This window comes from Glycine soja, chromosome 11, assembly GCF_004193775.1.
Source record: "Glycine soja cultivar W05 chromosome 11, ASM419377v2, whole genome shotgun sequence".
NCBI classification, from domain to species: Eukaryota; Viridiplantae; Streptophyta; class Magnoliopsida; order Fabales; family Fabaceae; genus Glycine; species Glycine soja.
This window is the reverse complement of record NC_041012.1, coordinates 34,866,158-34,886,258: the sequence shown is the minus strand read 5'-3', so window position 1 is coordinate 34,886,258 and position 20,101 is coordinate 34,866,158. Positions and strand designations below refer to the sequence as shown.

General features: G+C 32.6%; 1 protein-coding gene across 1 annotated transcript; it reads left to right on the top strand.

The window, feature by feature from the left end:
* Window positions 1–11,982: 11,982 nt before the first annotated feature.
* Window positions 11,983–17,059, top strand: LOC114376170. Its single transcript, XM_028334135.1, has 8 exons — window positions 11,983–12,295; window positions 12,414–12,541; window positions 13,018–13,954; window positions 14,573–14,664; window positions 14,965–15,039; window positions 15,511–15,572; window positions 15,658–15,727; window positions 16,022–17,059. Exons 1-8 carry the CDS (start codon window positions 12,127–12,129, stop codon window positions 16,775–16,777), a joined length of 2,289 nt encoding a protein of 762 aa, XP_028189936.1. The 5' UTR covers window positions 11,983–12,126; the 3' UTR covers window positions 16,778–17,059.
* The last annotated feature ends 3,042 nt before the right edge of the window (window positions 17,060–20,101 follow it).

The following is a 20,101-nucleotide window of genomic DNA, read 5'->3' as shown; positions in this document are numbered from 1 at the left end:
AGATAAATTAATTTTTAAATTTGATAATGTAATATAAAAGTGATTCTTAAAAATATTGATAAAATTCAGAAATTAAATTATAATTTTGATTTTTTGAAAAGATGAAATGATTACTTTTTAACCTGAGTGATGAAAATAATGATTTAGCGAGTAGGTGAGGAAGCAAGGTGGAAAGGCAAAATGTTAGAGTGAGAGGGCCAGGAGAGGCAGGAGGGGTTTTGGGGATGTTGGTGGCAGGTATGTATTTATTCACTTTACTTTCTTTCACCGCTTTGGGAAAACTTTTGATGCTTTGAAGTGACAAGTTTCCATCCCTCTGGAATCGAAAAACACTGCTGCTGAGGAAGGCAAAGGCATCGTTTTCGTTGTAAAAAAGGTTATTGTATTAATAGTAAAACAGAGTGTGTTTTGTTTATGGGTGAGTGTCAGGGGACCCAAAAACCCAAAAGGACGTATGAGAGGCTGCGCTAGTGGCAGTGAGTGAGGCCCACAACTGGCCAGACTCGACGTTGGCCACTACCCAACCCGACAGCGACCTCAGCACCCACGACCAACACGTGTCGCTCCCAGGATTCATGGACCACTTATGTAGTACCAAGATTTAGGAGTGCGATATAAAGTAGGACTGAATCAGCTTCGTACACATGGCTTTTCTTACTAACCATACACGCTGTGGGCCCCGCTATCCATGCCGCTGCTGCATGCATCATCCATGTTCCCATCACCCCCCATTCAATCAAACAACACCATCCTCTTCTACCTAAGCAATTTTATTTCCATTAGTATTTAGTATCTTACATTACAAATATTATACAGTTAAAATATATTATCAATAAATAATATTATTTTTAACTATTGAAATTTAATTTAGATATATCCATCCTCTGCATGACACAAAATACATATATTTTACTTTGTTCATTGTATTATACTTTTATCTTAAGTTGTTTATGAAGAAAAATTAATAAATAAATAAAAAAAATAAGAATTTTATAAAATTAAATTTATTATTATTATTATTTTCATCATATCATAAGAGATATAAATGAAAAAAATATTTAATATTATATTAAAAAATTAAAATGACAATTATTTAAAAATATTTGTTTTCTACAATTATAATGGGATAAAGATTATAATATTTTGATTACCAATTTAATATTTATTATTAAAGTGAAATCGAACTCAAATCTTTTAAGTAACATTTAAAGTTCAAGACTTCTGGATTAAAAATTTGATTGAAAAGAAAAAAATAATTATTAAAATTGATAGATAGGTTTAACAAAAATAGTCATGAAAAAGTTCAAAATTTCGCAACAATGGTAAAAAAAAAAAAACTCTAATTTTGATTAAAAATATCTCATGTTTTGCCTTCACGGGATCACATGGCACACAAAGGAACTATCACTATAAATTATGAAAGCAACTTCACACATCCAATCTGTAGTAAAATTCTCAATGTTATAGAAAAGTCAACTTCGAGGATCAACTTTTGGAATCCGATGGGAAGCGAACCATCTAAGCACAGCCTCCGTCTGCATCGTTGCCTTCACAATAATAAGTAGAGCTTGTAAATGAAGATCTTGAAGCCATTTATTGAGTGAGGTTTACAAAATGAAAGAGGAAAGGGGGGAAATGATTCGCAATTTACTTTCTGTAAGTATAATAAAATTTTAACAGTTCTAAAATTTAATTTTCAGAAGTATATAAGAATATTTTTGGAAATTAATCTCTGGAAATGAGTAATTTCCAGAAATGTTTTTACACGCTTTTGAATTTTTTTTTTTTTGAAATGTTAAATTCAGCCTCAAGTACGAGAATAATTTTTGGAAAATTGACACAAGAAAAACAAAACGCAAAAGAAAGATGTTACATAAAAAGGAAGTGTAGTGTCTTAACACAAATAAAGGTTGGATCTAACATAGTTTCCTAAAAGGTTACGACAATTACTTCCTGCACCTACCTAATTGTTTCTTGCTCCTATTTCAGAATATAAAATTACATACCGAAATAATTTTCAGAAGGAAATATTATTCTGGAATGTATGCAATTTAACATTTTGGAATAGGTGTTTTGGAAGCTTAAAAGATCCAGGAAACAACATTGGAGGTGCTAGAAGCAATCGCCGAAGGATATCCCAATTTGTTAAATTCAACGAGGCGACTTAACTTCAATTACTTAAAGAAAAAAAAGAAGTTAATGGACCAAATAAAACCCCGAACTCAAAATTTACAAGCCTTACACAATACATGTTTTCGATAATATCTCCTTAATAAAAGTTATTTTTGAAGTAACTCCTAAAGATATATTTGTAAGCTTGCATATAGATGTAGAGACCAAAAGAGGATAGGTAAACAATAATATTAGTATAACACTCTCTAAGGCCAACTTAGGTTGACGTGAGTGGTAAGGGCACTCGTCTTTTAAGCAAGAAGTTGAGGGTTTGATTCTCAACTCTTGTGAATGGAGCAAACTTAATGGGAGGAGTCTACCTTTTTGTCTTCCATATTCCGGAGGAAATTAGGATCTATGCTCATTGGAAAATACTCCTTGTGAAAGCAAAAAAATAATAATGCATGTTAATCTTAAGTCTATATTCTTCAACTCTTTTTATTATTTTTCTATCATGTCGTAACTCCTCCCAGTCAGAGCAACTCTAAATAAAAACAATAATAATGATGCTTTGAATTTTGTTAAAAACTGAGTTGTAACTCAACTCGATATGCTGTAGTTCAAATTTCGAAAGCAAAATTTTTATGGTGCCTGGCCTTGTCGGGTGAAAAAGTTTAGGCATGGAATCTGATTTACTGTTTTAAATTTTTAACAAAAGAAGGGACGGCAACGTAACAGTTGCATCTCTGAGGAGATTATAAATAAAGGATAATTTGGTCATATTTTGTTAATGAAATAACAAAATTTTAATGAAAAATTGACTGATAGAGTAAAGTGTCATACAGTCTACTCTATCAAAGAACTTTAAATTTTAATATAAGAAAAGATGCAAATGTAATATTCATATATTTTAGAAGTGTAAAACAAAGTGAGTTGGTAAGTGTATTCGAACGTAGAATTCTATTATATTTATAACATTTTTTAATTGTATTTTCTGTGAGTATTTTTTTTCTATTACATCTTTTTTCTTATCAAACACTTTTTATTTGTTTTTTTTTTCTTTCTTTGTATCTTGCATAAAAAGTGAACAAATTTATTTGATGTGAATACAATTTCTTTATGATGCGTTACCAACAAAAATTCTTTGTGATGCAACCTAAATTTGTCTAGTTTGTGAATGCAATCAAGAGAGAAAAATAGTGTTAGTTGCCATGGAGAAACCCGAAGAAAATTTGCCTCTAGGTGCCAAAAGTAGTAGTGAGGGAAATGAGGACATCTAATGTTTCTTCCTAGGCAGCTTTTGGGCATTTGTAGGATTTTAGTTCCACACAAGTTCATTCTTCCATTGGCTTGTTCATACTAATTTGATTTTGGTTTTTCGACACAGACATGTTTTAACATATAGTCTGCTTCAAAGGGATGTCTTATATATCTGTCAATTCTAGAAGGGCTGCCACCGTTGTTTTGCTGTGCGTCATCGTTGGGAAATTCCCATAAATTGATTTTTCTTTTTTTGCCCTCGACTAGGAATTATAGAGCCTGGGTTTATAAACTTTATAACATTTTTTAATGGCTAAATACATTCTAAGTATTTGAAGTTAGTTACTAATTTTTTCTATTAGTTGATAAACTTGTTTCATCATATCATCAGTGTTTGATAAACAAATTTATTTTAATTGTTTGTAGCATTTTGTGAGATGATATTCAAATTTTAGTTTATTATATTTTATTCTTTTCATTTTTAAAATATTTATCATAATTTACTTTTAACCTTTCTTTTGTAAGATAGTGCTTTATAATTACTTGAGAAATGTCAGAACATCTATATTGCAGCAACTCACAATAGTTACTTACAATGAGATTCACGTGTACACGTACATCATTTTTGTTTTTCAATACAAATAATTTAAACAATAAATTTTTACAATAAAATAACTCTCTTTAGTTGCTTCTAATGGGTCCTCCAATAATATTTTAATCTCAAAGTAATGTTTTTATTAATGACAAACAACTTTAAATAATTAAATACTTTCTTTTTTATTAATTTAATAATGTAAAGCAATGTTGCTTCAACTAGCAACTGTACCACGGAAGCAACCCGTTCGGAATCGACTACAAAGGCAATTGCTTTGATAGCAATATTGCTTTCAGCACAATTTTCTTTTTTACTTTCTAACACTTTTTTTTATGGACTGAAATTTTTTAAAAATTATTGTAATAACTCTCTTCTGATTAATTTAGAAGTGAGATTTACTAAAAATTTATGATTTTTAATAAGTTTTAACCAATCATAATTTTTTTTAAAAAAGAAAATATTTTTAGCATTTATCTTATTACTTTTTTATTTCTCTTCTTAGTAGAATGTACAATATGATTTAAATAGTTTTATACATAGAAAAGGTGATTTAGATAGTGATTGATGAATTAGATATTTATTTCTTGTAAATTAAATTAAGTTACACTATTACAATATTTAGCCTGAAGAGTTCCTTATTTTGAATAGTTTTTTTTTTTTGGTCTAAAATGGTAGGAACTACAGGAATTTGTAATTTTCAGTAAATTTTACTAATAGAAAAAGAGCATCTCTCTTTTGAAAGTTAGTTTATATCCTGCTGTAGCAACCAATCACCAATGAAGTCATAAGCATTGTGTACACTTTACAGAAATTGCCGTGTGATTTCAGAAGGCAAAGCAGATACATTAATCTTTGCATGAAATTGAACACAACTTAGAAAATGAAAAATGTAGCAAGAAGGAACTCCTGCCCTTACTCCTTGATTGTGTTATTAATTTATTATCACGAGCAGCATCGATGGCTTGAAAACAGAAGTAAACAAAATAACTTCTCACTTTCTAACCATTTCCTTGTAACCACATTAAGCATTCTAAGAGAACTGTATGGTTCACTCCACAGAGCCACAGAGGGACCTACTCCCTATTTGTCATTGTCTTGTTTTAGAAAGAAAAGATCGAGAATAAAATTTGGAGGCTGTTGTATGCATGCAACAATCAGTCCATGAAGTTTTCTTTCTAAATGAAATATATCTTTGCTGAGGACAGGCTTTGGAGCAAATACCATCATTCAAGTTGTGCAATGCACAGCCACAATTTTTGTGGTATGGCCTTCGCTCAATCTCCATGTCATGCAATCAAAAGCTTCCCTCAAAGACACACTGAAACATCATTTGACATGCTCCAGTGGCCATTCTGTTGGTGATGATGTTGCCATGCTTTCTCAAACATCATATATTTATATTATATGTATATCATATAGTGTGTGGAACGGGATGAAGAAATCAAGAGGAGGAAAGTAAATTTGTATTTATTCTTTTCTGTAAAATTGGAAAAACTGAAATAGACAGTTGCACAAGACATACATCACTAGGGAAATAGCCACATAGGGACAAGTTAGTGGTTTGGCCTCTCTTTTATGTGTTCTTCAATCCCACCTACCTCTCTTTGTCTTGTAGTTCACCTTTGCTATTTTCATTCTAGCTATAGAATTCTCCAAAAAAATTGGTTAACTTTATTAAAATACTGAGGTGAGCGATGTCTTCTAGGTAGGGAAAGTTCTATTATCTTTAACGTTACTTTAATTACCAAGTCAAAATGGGGCAGTGGCACTCAATGTTCTGTTTTTCAGATACTATTGTGCAAGTCCATGATAATGGTGGTTGTAACTTGTAAGATACTAATACTTATTCCAAATTTCAAAAGGTTTGATCATTGATGGTTGACTGTTTTCTTCTTTGCATCCAAATGAATGGCAAGTCATAATAGGAAAAATGTTAATGTGAGTTGTAAGTAGTAACTATCTCAGGATAAGCCATAAATCGGGATCTTTTGGTACATGGCTATTTATTAGAAAACTTTAAGCATCAGATTGGAGCTGATTTGTGGTGGAATTGTAGATACTAAGTGTTTGTGTGGTTTGAAAGAGGTATGTGCCATTATGGAACTAAAAATAATGATAATTGTATGAAATCTCTGTATTGGTAAGAAAGGAGGAAAAAAATCAACTACACAAAGCCAAAATAAATAATTAGTCGAAGTTCATATGTTATTCTCTGTATATTACAAAATTAAATGGTATAATCCATATCTAGTAGTATTCACTTCTTTACTGCAAATTGAGAATAGGATTCGAGAATGTCCAGCTGGTTCCTGGTGGCATTCTGTTACAGAACATTCTTTCAATTTTAGTGTTTACGAAGCGTTCCCGACCAAATTAAATTTGGTCAAGCAGAAAAATTATTTTTATTTTTCGTTATCATGTGTGTTTTATGCAGGATATCAATTGAAAGGACATGGAGGTTCTGCTTGAACTTTACGTTTTGTGCAAAAATAATTAGTTGGAATGATTTATTATACTAATCTAAACAACTCTTGTTTCTATGATTATCAACGCACGATTTAGCAAAGGAGAGGCATATTGAATTTTTGTCAAATAAGGTTTTGAGTTTTAAAAAAATTATGTAACTAGAGAGTTACTTTCATTGTATTGTAGATGTTTAAAATATGGAAAATGCTAACCAGAAAAAAGTTTTTATTGAAAAAATACGAAGGTATGAGAAATTATTATATAGTTTTATATTATCATAGTTCCTCCAAATATTCACATAACACATAATAGCCTGTTTGGGTTGGTGTTTGTTGGCTTCGACGTGGATCAAGTTGAAGCAAAAAATATTTGCTTCTGCGTCATTCGAGAGTTTTGGAGGTGAAAATGTTTCAAAACAAGGATCACAAAATCCGATCCAAACCTGTGTTAAGTATTATTATTTTTTCTCTCTAAATTTTAAATTTTAAATATGTATTATATAAATATTTATTGAAACTATGGACTAGTTATGGTCAAGTCTCTAAGACTATCTAATAATTTCGGATATTAATAAGTTATTTTCAGGGCAATTTCAACAATAAATTAAAACTTTTTATCTATTGATTCATTGACCAATGCTCTTTTTTATTTAATTAGCATGACCCTTAAAATAGAATACATCTCTGGTCTGAAAAGGGACATTTAGTTTCACTTTCAATGTGTAGAACCAATTCCATAGAACTACATTCTCAATCCAGCTGCCATCTGGTATTTTCTGTATCCTGATTGTTTTCACGGTTCACGTGTGTAGGCCCTTGTCTCTTTTTCCTTTTGTCTTTCTAGTCTCTTAGTTCACCCATATCTCACAGGACAGATAGATATTTAATTATCAATTATTATAATATAATGGTGTTTTATTTAATCATGCACAAATTTAATTCATTGTTTCCATTTGAAATTGCAAGCCAGCATCCGACCATCCCATGTGATGAATTGATCTGGCAGTTTGAAGATTCTTCAAACTCTACAATGACAGCGATTTTGATTTATCATCCGTAATTATAACAAACTTAAGCAATTAACTAATATACTCTTCGGCACTTAGAAGGGCAGTTCTATCATTTGTGCACAATAATAATTTATTAGTATTAGTTTGGATGCAGCGGTTAGCCGCATGATTATGATCCATCCATCTCGCAAGAGGGGTTCTGGATACTATTATTATATACCATAACATTCATTTCTATCTTTAAGAAACAAGTTATAATATAAAATATTTTATAACTTATTTTTTATAAAAGAAACGAAGATTACATAATTGATGACGCTGATAAGAACCTCGAAACTATGTAAATATTCTTTCTTGGATCACGATTTTGAATGCAGCTTTCGGTTGATACTGATATGATGAAATCTAAACCAAATTGACAAATCACCTTGGAACTAATATTCAATACACAACTATATTCCCAAGAGCAGCGGCTTATTAGAAAGGAAATTGTTAGCTACCAGCCCCCAAAATTCGGAACACCATCCACCCAACAACAATAAGGATATGCACAATATTCACGTCAAAAGATTAATGAAGAACATGCATATATACATTGCAAATATGCAAAGAATTTCGATGAGCATAATTACAATTTACAATAAATTGAGTTGTATTATCATATACGGAAGCTAAGAAACGACCATAGTCCATGAACCACAATAGCATGTTACAAACAGTCGACAACCTTTCTACAAATCAACTTATTAATTCAAAAAGAGAAAGAAAGGAAAAGAAAAAGACCTAAACGGCTAAACCGGATTCAGACTAATAAAACGAAAAGAAGAGCAAAACAGAGTTTTATCAAACATATTAATTATTGTCAAACCTTAACTAAAGCAATTCTTATTTTCCTCCTCAACGTTTGCCAAACTTGGTTGTGGCCTTCCCCCAGTTGCAACTTGAGAAGGAGAAGAAGAAGAAGCTGCCAAGACCAAGCTTCCTTCACTCCATGCCCTCCTCATAGGGTATGACACATTGTTACACCTTGGAAGCTTGTGCGTGCAATTAATAAGTGACTTGTTATGGAGTGCACAGCCACAGTTACGGTGGTAGGGTCGTCGCTCGACGCAGTTATCGTAGCAGGATATGCACCCTTCATACACTGACCAGAATAATCCATCTGGGGTGGCACCAGTTGCCATGTTTGATGTCTCCAACAAGAAGCAATGTAGCTTCTTTTTTTTTTTTTCTTTTTGTGATGTGTGTGTATCTAACTCCAACCTTCTTTTTTTCTTTTCTTTTCTTTTATAGCTTGATGATGCCAACGTGCACCCTCCCTTTTAAAGTGTTTTAGGTGTTCAGCACAAAATGATGGGCATTTATATAATACCATGCGCTGGTGGTTAATTAAATATATATTGCAAGCCAGATGGGCCAATTTGGTTGTGGGTAAATTAACGGCACATTGATGCGTTGCGGGAGGCCACTTCATGGACTAGGTACACTTTTACTTTTAATTAAGAAAAATTTAGGAGAATTGATAACACTTCAGTCCAAAACAGGAAAAGTCTTTTGATTATAAAAGAATTTATAAGATTACTTATATTTATCTCATTACAAAAAGACAAATAAAGACAAATAATTTTTTTTTACATGTTATCGATTAGATAGAGACTTTATCCTATTCGATTGGAACGACCATTGATATTTTGACCAGGTACACATTATATTAGGACGTGTTATTATGATCAATTAGTCAGTAGCTGACAGTTAAACAAAAAATGGGTAATGTTACCCGCAAGACACTTATTTTAGGTTACCTATTCAATACCCGTTCCTTTTTCTTTTTGCCTTCCCCAAATAAAACAATTTTTCATTTTGGACTTTTTTTTGTATTTGATTGACTAGAAAACAATTTGGTCTCTTTTTTCTCGCTGTATGAAGGTGGAATTATGGATGGTCCCAAAAGCAAGGTTTGTTTTCATTCTGAGTTGGAGTGTTTGAGTTATATACGTTGTGGCTTTGGTTGCACTTTTCTATGGGTTTAGTTTTGGAGTCCTTCGTGAATAGCGGATTGGGGCAACGTACGAGGTGGTCAGGTCACTGTTACTTGGCCATAGACTCAATTTATGCTCCTTGGTATTATCGGATGGTTTTGTTTTGAGGTTCACATTACAAGGAAGCATCATATGGTGGAAGTGAGATTCGTTTGACGGCAGTGGTTTTTGTTATGCCATTGGCATATTCTGTCCCTGTGTTGTTTCTTGCTTATAAACAAAAAAATAAGAGTTTATTGGGTCGAATTTTGAAGGCGGGGGACAAGTCAATTCAATTGTAAAATGATTGATTTGGATCCAATTTGGATTTAGAATTCTTTTGAAACAAATAGCCAACTCAACTGAATTCAAGTATGTCTAGCTCAAATCATCAGATCAGGATGTATTTATATTTTCAGACAAAATTCATTTAAAAAATATTAAAGAATAAAAATAAAATAAAAATATATAACACAAAACGGATTTAGTATCTATTATCTTTTTTTTTTTTTACAACCAAGAGGATTATTGTAGAGTTAGTAGTTCTATCAGATCGCAACTACTTAACACTTAACTAGACACCTTGTTTCTAGGTATACTAAAGACGAGCTTAAAAATGATCAAATATCATGAAGATTTTTTTTTTTGGGGGGGGGGGAATGTAAATTATATTAAACCCAAAATGATACAACAATAAACGGGGCATACCCCGCAGCTAGAGAAAATCAAAAGCCTCCCTAATACAAAAAGACTTATATCAAGATGCTAAAACAAATGCAACAGGTGTGCTTGTCTATACATAAGAAACTTAATCTTGCTAATAACCTCTATTACAGAAAATTGATAATCTTAAAAAATCAGCTTGTTCCTAGACAGCCAGATGCAGTAGACTGTAATTGCTATAGACAGACAACGTAATTTTCCTTGAACACCTGATGTGGATCTGTCTCTAATTAAAAAGTCAGTAATGCGCTATAAAGAAGTGAAACACCTGTGAAAAGGAGCCAAATCAAGGATGTGAACCCAAACTTGGAGAGATTTCCTGCAAGAAAAGAACAAATGAGCACTTGACTCAGTCTCATTTGAACATAAAGGACAGAAAGAACCCTTGTTCAAAAAAGCAACTTTGTCAAGAGTAAGCAACCGATTTCTTTTAGCAAGCCACAAAATGAAAGACATCTTAGGGGGGATTGCTGGGTTCTATATAATAGAACACCAACTAATAGTAGGTTTGACACCTCTAATGTATTTATAGACTTTGCCAACAAGCAATTGTTCATTGGTGCTCCAAGATTGAATCTTCTTTTTGACCTCTTCCGTACTTAGCTCTTTAGAGATAATAAAGTTCCTTATTTAAATGATTTTCTTTATCAAAACTGAATTTAATAAAGAACTATTGTAATTCCACACATCGCTCTCTCTGAAGATTTTTTTAATTGTATTTAATGTTGTTCTCCATGATGTTGGAGCCAATTCCAGACTAACTAGAAGTGGTATAGTATATAGCCTTGATTGCTTAAGATTGTAATTAAACGAGGAAGAAAGAAAAACTGGTTTGAATTAGTTTTCTAAGGAAACTTCTTAGAGAATAATACGCGTTAAATTAAAATGAAGACAGTTGGAGGGGAATAATGCAGTGCTTGTAGGAAAAGCATACCAATTTTCTACCCAAATTTCTACAACGACCTCCACCTAAAAATAAAATATAAACTTAATGGAGTGATCGAGGGAGCGAAAAATACATTTTGCACATAGAGGGATATCTCTATTCTGTGGTTTCTGATAACTTACTCGAAATTATTATTATCATATTGAAAACAAGAGTATGAAATGTCCGAGGATGCCAACAAGCTTAACTGAGGTAAATTTATTTGTGATCGTGCCAAGTCAAAATTGTTTATAAGGTCGTTCTTAGTTGGATTATTTTATAGCCGGGGAGTATATGAAGGACCAGGCCCATTGCAGATTTGTTTTTGGTGAAGAAAATAAATGACCCATTGCAGATTTCAGAAATAAAAAAATCTTGCCCGAAATCTAATGACTACCTGTAATACTTGACTATTCATGTACCATCCACAATGGGAAATACAAGAATTTGTGATTTTTTTGTAAATATGGGATCAAATTTGTGAATTTTTTAAAATAAAAGACCAAATTTTGAAATTAGGAAACTAAAATTATTGATTTTTTAAAATACAGAAGGTATCAAATATTTTTATTTTAAAATGAAATGACTAAAATTACAGGATTGAACAAAATACAAATACCAAAATTACATTTAATCATTTTTATTAATATTCTAATTATAATCTTTTATTTAAGAGTCAAATCTCGAATATACATTGTTTCCTTGGGCGACACGTTCTTTTTAGTCAAAGTCCAACACTGGCATCTCTGTTATTCTTCTTTTAATTTATTTATTATTTTGCAATTGGTGCGATTGAATTGGGCCTGAAAGCTCGGCCCAACCATAAACCACGAAACGAGTGGTATATAAGCATATTTTGATTTGGAGAGGGAATATCCTATTGGATCGGGTCAAACCCAGGTACACATATGTGGGTGGGTGGGTCCTGCAATTCCTTCCTTCTCCTTCTGTTTTGCTGCATCTAAAAAAACAGTACGATTCGCAATTGTTGTTGATCACTGACTCGAAGCAAACAATCATGGGAGGTGGGAACAGAAGATCAAAAGGTGGAAACAGAAAATCCAACAACAGCAGTGGCAGCGGCATTCCTAAATCTCGAAAAAGAGGTTCGGATGTTAAAACTGCATTGTTCGTCGAAGGCGGTTTCTTGTCTGATTGGCATCTCCCTTCCCCTACCCAAATTCCAGGTGCAGATGACAACATAAAAGTTATTTTATTTTATCAAAATTCCTTTTTTTTTCTTACAACATGATAAATTTTTGAATTTGGGTGCTTCTATGTTTTGTTTTGGATTTTCTTTTGCAGGGAGAAGTTCTGGATCCAATAACAAATCTGGGAGCCATCGTAGAGGTGAAGGCTCTGTATCTAAAAGTGGGTTTGCGAAATCTTTGGGAGCTACTATTCGATACAATTATCCTTCATTTGATGTTCAGGTTTGTCGTGCCCATTAAAGCTGTTAGCTTTATGATTTTTCCTTATAAAATGGAACATTGCATATCTATTTTGTTCATTATGTTTTTACTTGTTCTGCCTTTGCATTCGTTATACATGCCTGTGTAAATTTAATTAAGGTTAGGATACCTGATGGGTGAAGCGATTTTTCTTGTTTTCATAAGCAAGCAAAATGGATTGTGTTACTTAACCAAATATTTGAACTCTCACAAAGTGTATGCATAAGTTTGTGAGTCAATTTACTCATCCACACAAGTATCATGGAGGAAGATATTGTCAACAGTCAATATCTACATCTTCATGAATAGCTGAAAATTATATTCTTCATCTTTTAACTTATCGTTCAGAATATTTTCATCATGTGTCTCTGGTTGTGTATGGATTTAATTTCATAAGATCAGATGAACTATGTTTGTAGTTGCTTCAGAGTAACTTATGTTTAATGACATATTACCAGGAGGTTGCATGTGCTGGGATTGGGAACAATGGTGAAGATAGTAATTTAAATCAGCTGCAACCTTTTGTTTTCGCAGACTCCAAGAAGGGTCAAATTATTGCTCATATAGACCAAACACCTCCTTCAAAACCCAACAATGTGAAATATAGGTACACTTATGATGCAGATTTTATTTTGGGTGACAGTTCTCATAGAGGATTGGGTTTCCCTGCTGAACAAGACAAAACCCCAAGTGGCATTGGCACTTCTGAACAGATGCCCCAGTCAACTCCAGTTTTAGATTCATCACCATTTGAGAAGGATGCTGATTCTGGTGAGGGTATGGATTGTGAGTTAACCAATCAGATGGCAGAAGACTTGCCATCAAATGTGTCTGCTGAGAGAAATTCAGGGTTTCTGACAATTGGAGGTCTTAAATTATACACTCAGGACATCTCGGATAATGAAAGTGATGAATATAATGACGGAGACTCACCAGATGAGGACAGCTCTGCGTCTTCTGAGCCAGAAGAGTTACTTGGATCATCTGAAACCAATGACTCTGAATACTCATCTGATAGTGATTCAGACATTAATGAAGAGGTTGTGGAAGATTATTTGGAAGGAGTTGGTGGTAGTGACAACATCATGGAAGCAAAATGGTTGCTAAAACCTGTTTTGGATGAGTCAAATGATGATAGTTCTTCCAGCAGTTGCTATGACGAGGCATTGGAGAAGTTGAGTGGCTTTGTCCTTCAAGAAGCCTCCAGGGAATATGGCATGAAGAAAGCTCAACCATGGAAGAAACGCTCTGTAGGTTCTGGACCTTTAGCTTTGGAAGACCTAATGTTGGAAAAGGATCCAAGATCCATCTCTGCTAGAAAGAAGCATGTTCCTCGATTCCCTCAATCTTGGCCTTCACATGCTCAGAAGAGTAAAGCTTCCAAAAGAATTCATGGTACTGCTATCACACATTCACACATGTTAAAGATTCAATTTTGTTGTCTAAGTTCTAAGCTTTTAGTTTAAGTAAATCTCTCTGTCCTCACTGAATTTACTTCTACTTTTCAAATTCTCAAAAGAATTGAATTTACCAGTCAAAGTGGGTCCAGACAAAAACTTGTTTGAAAACAATTGCATGCTTAATTTGTGCAGAGGAATGTTAGTAACATATTCTCTAACAGTTTCTTTTCAACATGCTCTATCATATTGGGTGAAATTCATGTGGGTTCCACTAAATATGTAGGTCCCATTCTCTATTTGGTGAGTCCCATTCCTAAACTAATGGGATTCACATGAGTTTCAACCAATAGAAGAGTGTCGGAGAGTGTGTTGCTGGAATTCCTCATTTGTGTATCTTCAATTTGATGCACTTTGAGTTCCATGAATACTTTTTGGTAAAAATATCCAGGTTGATGGAATCGGGGTACAGTCTTATGGGGATTTCACATCCATGGAGTTTGAAACTGGAAATGGTTGTGTGTGTGTGTTCATTCATTTATTCTTTAAGTTTGATGAGATAGTAATAGTAAAGAGTTTCTGTCACTTCATTTTTGCTTACACAGATTCTATACAGGTGAAAAAAAGAAACTTCGTAAAGAAAGGATTGCTGTAAAGCGCAGGGAAAGAATGCTGCATCGTGGGGTTGATCTTGAGAAAATTAATTCGGTATGGGATACAAAATTAATTATTTTTCATCTGCAATGATATATAGAATGAGTGTCCCATAGTCATCTTCTACCTTGCCTGTGCATCTCAAATTTCGTTTCCTTACACATTATCCAAGTCTTGTGATCTATTTCTATATATACTAAATCATACCATTCTTTGTTGAGTGTAACTGTATCTTTTCAAAGTTGACCATGTTGTACTTAGATGAGGAAGTGTATGAATATTCAAAATTCAAATTGTTCTTGACACTCACATCTCTATCTAACTTTATCTCAATTTTTATTTTTTGAATTCTAGAAATTAGAAAAAATTGTTTTGGAGCAAGTGGATATGTTCTCTTTTCAGCCTATGCATTCTCGGGATTGTTCACAGGTGTGTTTCCTGTCTGTACACCTTTTCTCTCACGAATGTCCTAAATTGTATGGCCTAGAACTATTGCTGTTTAAAATGCATAAGCACACCAATAATTACTCATCAGTGCCTTGTTCTTGTCAAATAGATTTTTCATAAAAAAAATGGGGTTTGTAAGAAAATATTCATGAAAGGATTCAGCGTTTGAATCATGGTTTAATCTTGAGTGATTTGGGGAAGTCACATCAGTGACATAACAAGTTTGGAACATTCAAACAGTTTGGCATGGTAAAGCCATATTTAATTTGTCATGCTCTTGTTACATTTACTGTCTTTCAAGAATTCTGCACATTCCCCACAAGTCACAACCATTGATTTGGTCTAAGAGAACAGTTGTATGTTATTTGTTTTTGCTTTGGTATAACAGCTGGGTTCATAAATGTTTAAATACCATATTGCTCTCATATTGATATGGGTTCTCAATGAATATAGATACAACAATTAGCAGCAATTTATCAATTGCAGAGTAGCAGCCAAGGATCTGGCAAAAAAAGGTGATGATGATCTTCTCATATTTATAGAATTAAAAATGTTTGGGAATGTAAATTTAATAAATTTAGCCTGGAACTTTGGTTTCAGATTTGTGACAGTGATGCGAACGCAGTCTACATCCATGCCATCTTCAAGTGGTAGACAGCGCCTGGAAAAGGTTCTGTAGTGTTTCTGTTTGACATCTTGAAAATTATTTATGCATTGAATAACATTTACACTTTTCCTCCTATTTTCATCCATGTCCTTGAGATACAGAGTGGCCCATCCTCTCCTTTTTCTCATTGTTACTGCCCAATTCATTGAAACTTTGAAATATTTACTGGAAGCTTTTTGATCTTTCAATGATTTGATGTTTCTTTTAAAACCTAAGCTTTTTTTTACTTATTACATATTTGGAATTATCTATTCTTTAACTTTCTATAGTTGAGACTGACTGTTATACGAACTTCAGTTGTTGGGAGTTGATGATGAGGATGCCGATTTTTCCGTGGCTGACTATGTGAATAAGAAATCTGTGAGTGGAGACAGAAGACTGGGAAAGAAAAATGCTAAAAGGAATGATTTTAGATTCCAAGAACCTCAATCTGCCCAGAACAAGTACTCAGGAAGCCATAAAGTGAAGGACAAGAAAGGGAGTGGACAAAAGGGTTCATATGCTAATCAGCCTGTGTCATTTGTATCAAGTGGCTTAATCCATTCAGAAACTGTACAGGTTACAGTTGATGCTGAAGAGACTAATAGGAATGGTGTCACCAGCTCTGCTAATATAGGTTCATTTGAAGAACACACTACTGGTTTTGGTTCAAAAATGATGGCTAAAATGGGATACACGGAGGGAGCAGGATTGGGGAAAAATGGTCAAGGTATGGCACAACCTATTGAGGTTATTCAAAGGCCCAAATCACTTGGTTTAGGTGTAGAATTTTCCAACAATTCAGCTGAGCCAGCTAGGAACAAATCTTCAAGAGTTGGTGCTAAATCACTTGGTGTGGGTGTAGAATTCTCCAACAGCCCGGCTAAGCCAGCTCCAAACAAATCTTCTAATGTTGGTGCTTTTGAAAAACACACTAAAGGCTTTGGATCAAAGATGATGGCAAAGATGGGCTTTGTGGAAGGCACGGGATTAGGTAGAGAATCACAAGGCATTACCACTCCGTTGAGTGCTGTTAGGCTTCCAAAGTCGCGAGGACTAGGTGCCAAAAGTTAATTTATAAGTAATTGTATGTTGGCTTAGTAAATCTTATGATTCTCTCGTAGTTTAGCTTTACCATGGGATGACCATCTCTGAAATCACTCGGTTAAAATGCTATATTTCTAGCTCCTAGTTATTTGTTTTTACTTTTTTTAGGAAGAACTAAGAAAACTCAGTCCTAAAGAGGACATGTAATTATGTTGAATGTGGCCAGCTCTTGGATGACCACATGGAATCATACTTTTCCTTATTTTTTTCATTAATCATTATTTAAGTTACGGACCACTTAACAAAAAATGAGGGAAGTCACCGTTTTCGTTTCTCAAAGTTACTGAATCCGTGTCCGTTTCATTTGTCCATTTTGTAACGAGTTTTATGTTGGAATGTAGCGGTGCCATGCTCATTTAATTTTCCTTAGTGAGTTGGTTTTCACAATTTGTCGGTGATTAGACTTGCCTAAGGAGCAAGAATGAAATGTCATTTTCTTAAATTCCATTTTCCTCTATTTGACAAAGGCACTATATCTTTATTCAATTGATTGTATTTCCCATTGCTCACTTTCAGTAATAATTGAAATAAAAATGCAAACGTGGGCAAACAGCCATCAGAGAGTCATCGTAGTAACTTAGGCAGAGCTCCAAAGACATCAATCACATTGTATGAGATCTACCAAGCACGTGGATCCAAATTGAGGAAAACGTGAAAACTATCATACACCAAGAATTACGTCATTGAAGGCATTCTCTTATACAAAAACATTAAATACTCTCTCATCATCATTATCATAGGGCCCTTATGTCTTTCAAATTAACCTGTCTTGTTTTGGATTCAATTAGAGAGAAGAAAGGATAACTTCATCAGCGAAATGGTAGCACTCGGTTGTTTGATTATCATTTTCAATGGTAATTGAGCAAGATGGCATTGTATATGGTGCATGCTGGATGATATATCTATCTCAACAAACTAGAATATTCCACATATGGTATTTAATTATTTAAATACCATTTGTTCCGAATTCAAATTTATGGGCATCGTTAGTGTTCTTTGTATATGAGGTTATTGTCTATTTCAGTTTTTGGTCAATTATCACGATTTTGTTCTTAAAAAGGATATATCGGTAAATTGAGAAGAAAAAAAATATTTATAAACGATTCATATACTCAGACACCTAATTAATATAAAAATTTGTGACTACCGAAACATTAGTGTTTTTAACACTACATATTTATAATATAATTTCAACACTTTGTTAATGAAAAGGGTTAGGTCTAATCTCATTCTCCTTTGTCGGTATGGAAGCACTATTATGGCGTTGGTCAAAATTAGATGTCAAGGTGTAACGTTTCCCAATGTTCTGGTATTTTCCCCACTTAGATCTATAGTTAAGTTACCTGCATGTTGAAGCTTCATAATACCAACAACCCGTTACGTTAGTGTCACTTCAAAGACGTGTATAAAATAAAGTAACGTTCAGAATCACTAAGTCTCGAACCTTAACCCTGTTCTGTGGTTTTAATCACAATTTTTCGATGTTAACTGTAAGTTATATTTGTGCTAGATAATAGCAACCTAAACAAGGTTACATGCATCAAATTTCATCAGTGCTTATTTCTTTGGTACAATGTCGACATAAAGGTTGGAATTAATAAATTCTTTTCCTGGTTACTAGCGCTTATGGAAGAAGACAAATAATCATTAAGAAAGTTTCATCATCTAATAATACAACCAACGCTTTCCGTGTTTGTTTTATTTTAGAAAATATGTTTAACTTCTTTTATTGTGTGATTTTCTTGATTTTTTTTGACAAAATCTGATTTTCTTTTCTTGATATAAACAATGAATTTGGTGAAAACGACTCTTTTTTTTTTCTTTCTTTTAGGTGAAAGAAAAATGAATCACAGTATCACTGCTAGGGCTAATTATGACACTGATTGGTTGTTAGTTTCACACAAATGACAAATTACAAATGAATGGGAAACATAAGTTAACTAGGCCAAATTATCAACCTGTAGGCTGACTGCTCTTTTTTTTTTTTCATCTCCCATCTTTGGATGGTTTGTTTAAACTTTAAAAAAATACTAGTAATTTTAAAATGAGTATTTTTGAATAAGCAAACAAAATTTATTTTTTGAAATAAGTAAAAATCTGATTATTTTAAGTAAAAACAATTTATATAAACACATCAGAAAAACATAAAATTACTTATTTTATTAAAATCAGTGATTTTTTTAAAAAAAATAAACTTAAACAAGCTCACCTTTAATATGTTATTAGCCGATTTTTTTATTATTTTCCTATTAAGCGATGTTTTTTTTTTTTTGTAACGGAGGAAATTCTAATCTCAATTTAGAAGAAGAAGCTTTAGGCACCTTTCAAAAAAAAAAAAAAAGCCCTAGGCACAAAATTTTGTAAAAGCAAGTTCGTCACAAAATATAAGGCCAGTGTAATTAAATTTTGTCACTACTACATTTTTACGGCCGCAGAATGTCGGTGTTAGCTGAAATTTTTTTATGACAGAATTGCGAATCGGAATTCAGGTGTATTTCGAATAATTCTATTATAAATAAAGCATTAACGTATAACAAATAAGAAATTTAAAACATTAATTTAAAAGTACTAATGATTTTATTAAACTGTAAGCCTTAGTAATAAATAATTAAAAAAATTATTTAAAGAATTAAGAAATAATTTTTTATTAAAAATATCATAAAATTACATTAAAAGTTATAATAAAAAAAGCGTATTCATAAAACATTTTTAAAATCCTTTTTAATAAGTGATTTGAGCGTCGTTAAATTATTTTAATCATGCAAGAATTGATGTTGGATTATTATCTTTCTGTCTGTATTCTGTAGATTCATAAGGTAAGAGAGAAATTTAAATTATAAATGAGAAATGTTAATAACATAGTACTTTTTTAATAAATTCTTTTTCATACAATGTTTATTATAAGATGAAATTATTTAAAAATCACAAAATCATATAGATTCTACTTTTTTGTATTAAACACACCCCATTTATGAGTTTATAGTTTTGGGTCTTGTCAATAAAGGTACTTATTAGGAATTTAAAATATTTTTTAATTAAAATTTATATTGGAAATGCATTAGAATTAATAATGGATATACGTTAATGTTATTTTTTAATAAAAACGTTCTATTACCAAAAGATGTTTTATTTTTTATTCTTTAAGCAGTATTCTTAGCATTTACCCTCTCACTGTAAGTAGTTATAATGGTAGTAGACCAGTATGGTAACAAATAAATAAATAAAAGGACAATATGGTAATTTAAGAGCATGATTATGTCCTTATGAAATGAGAACAGTGAAAGAGAAGCA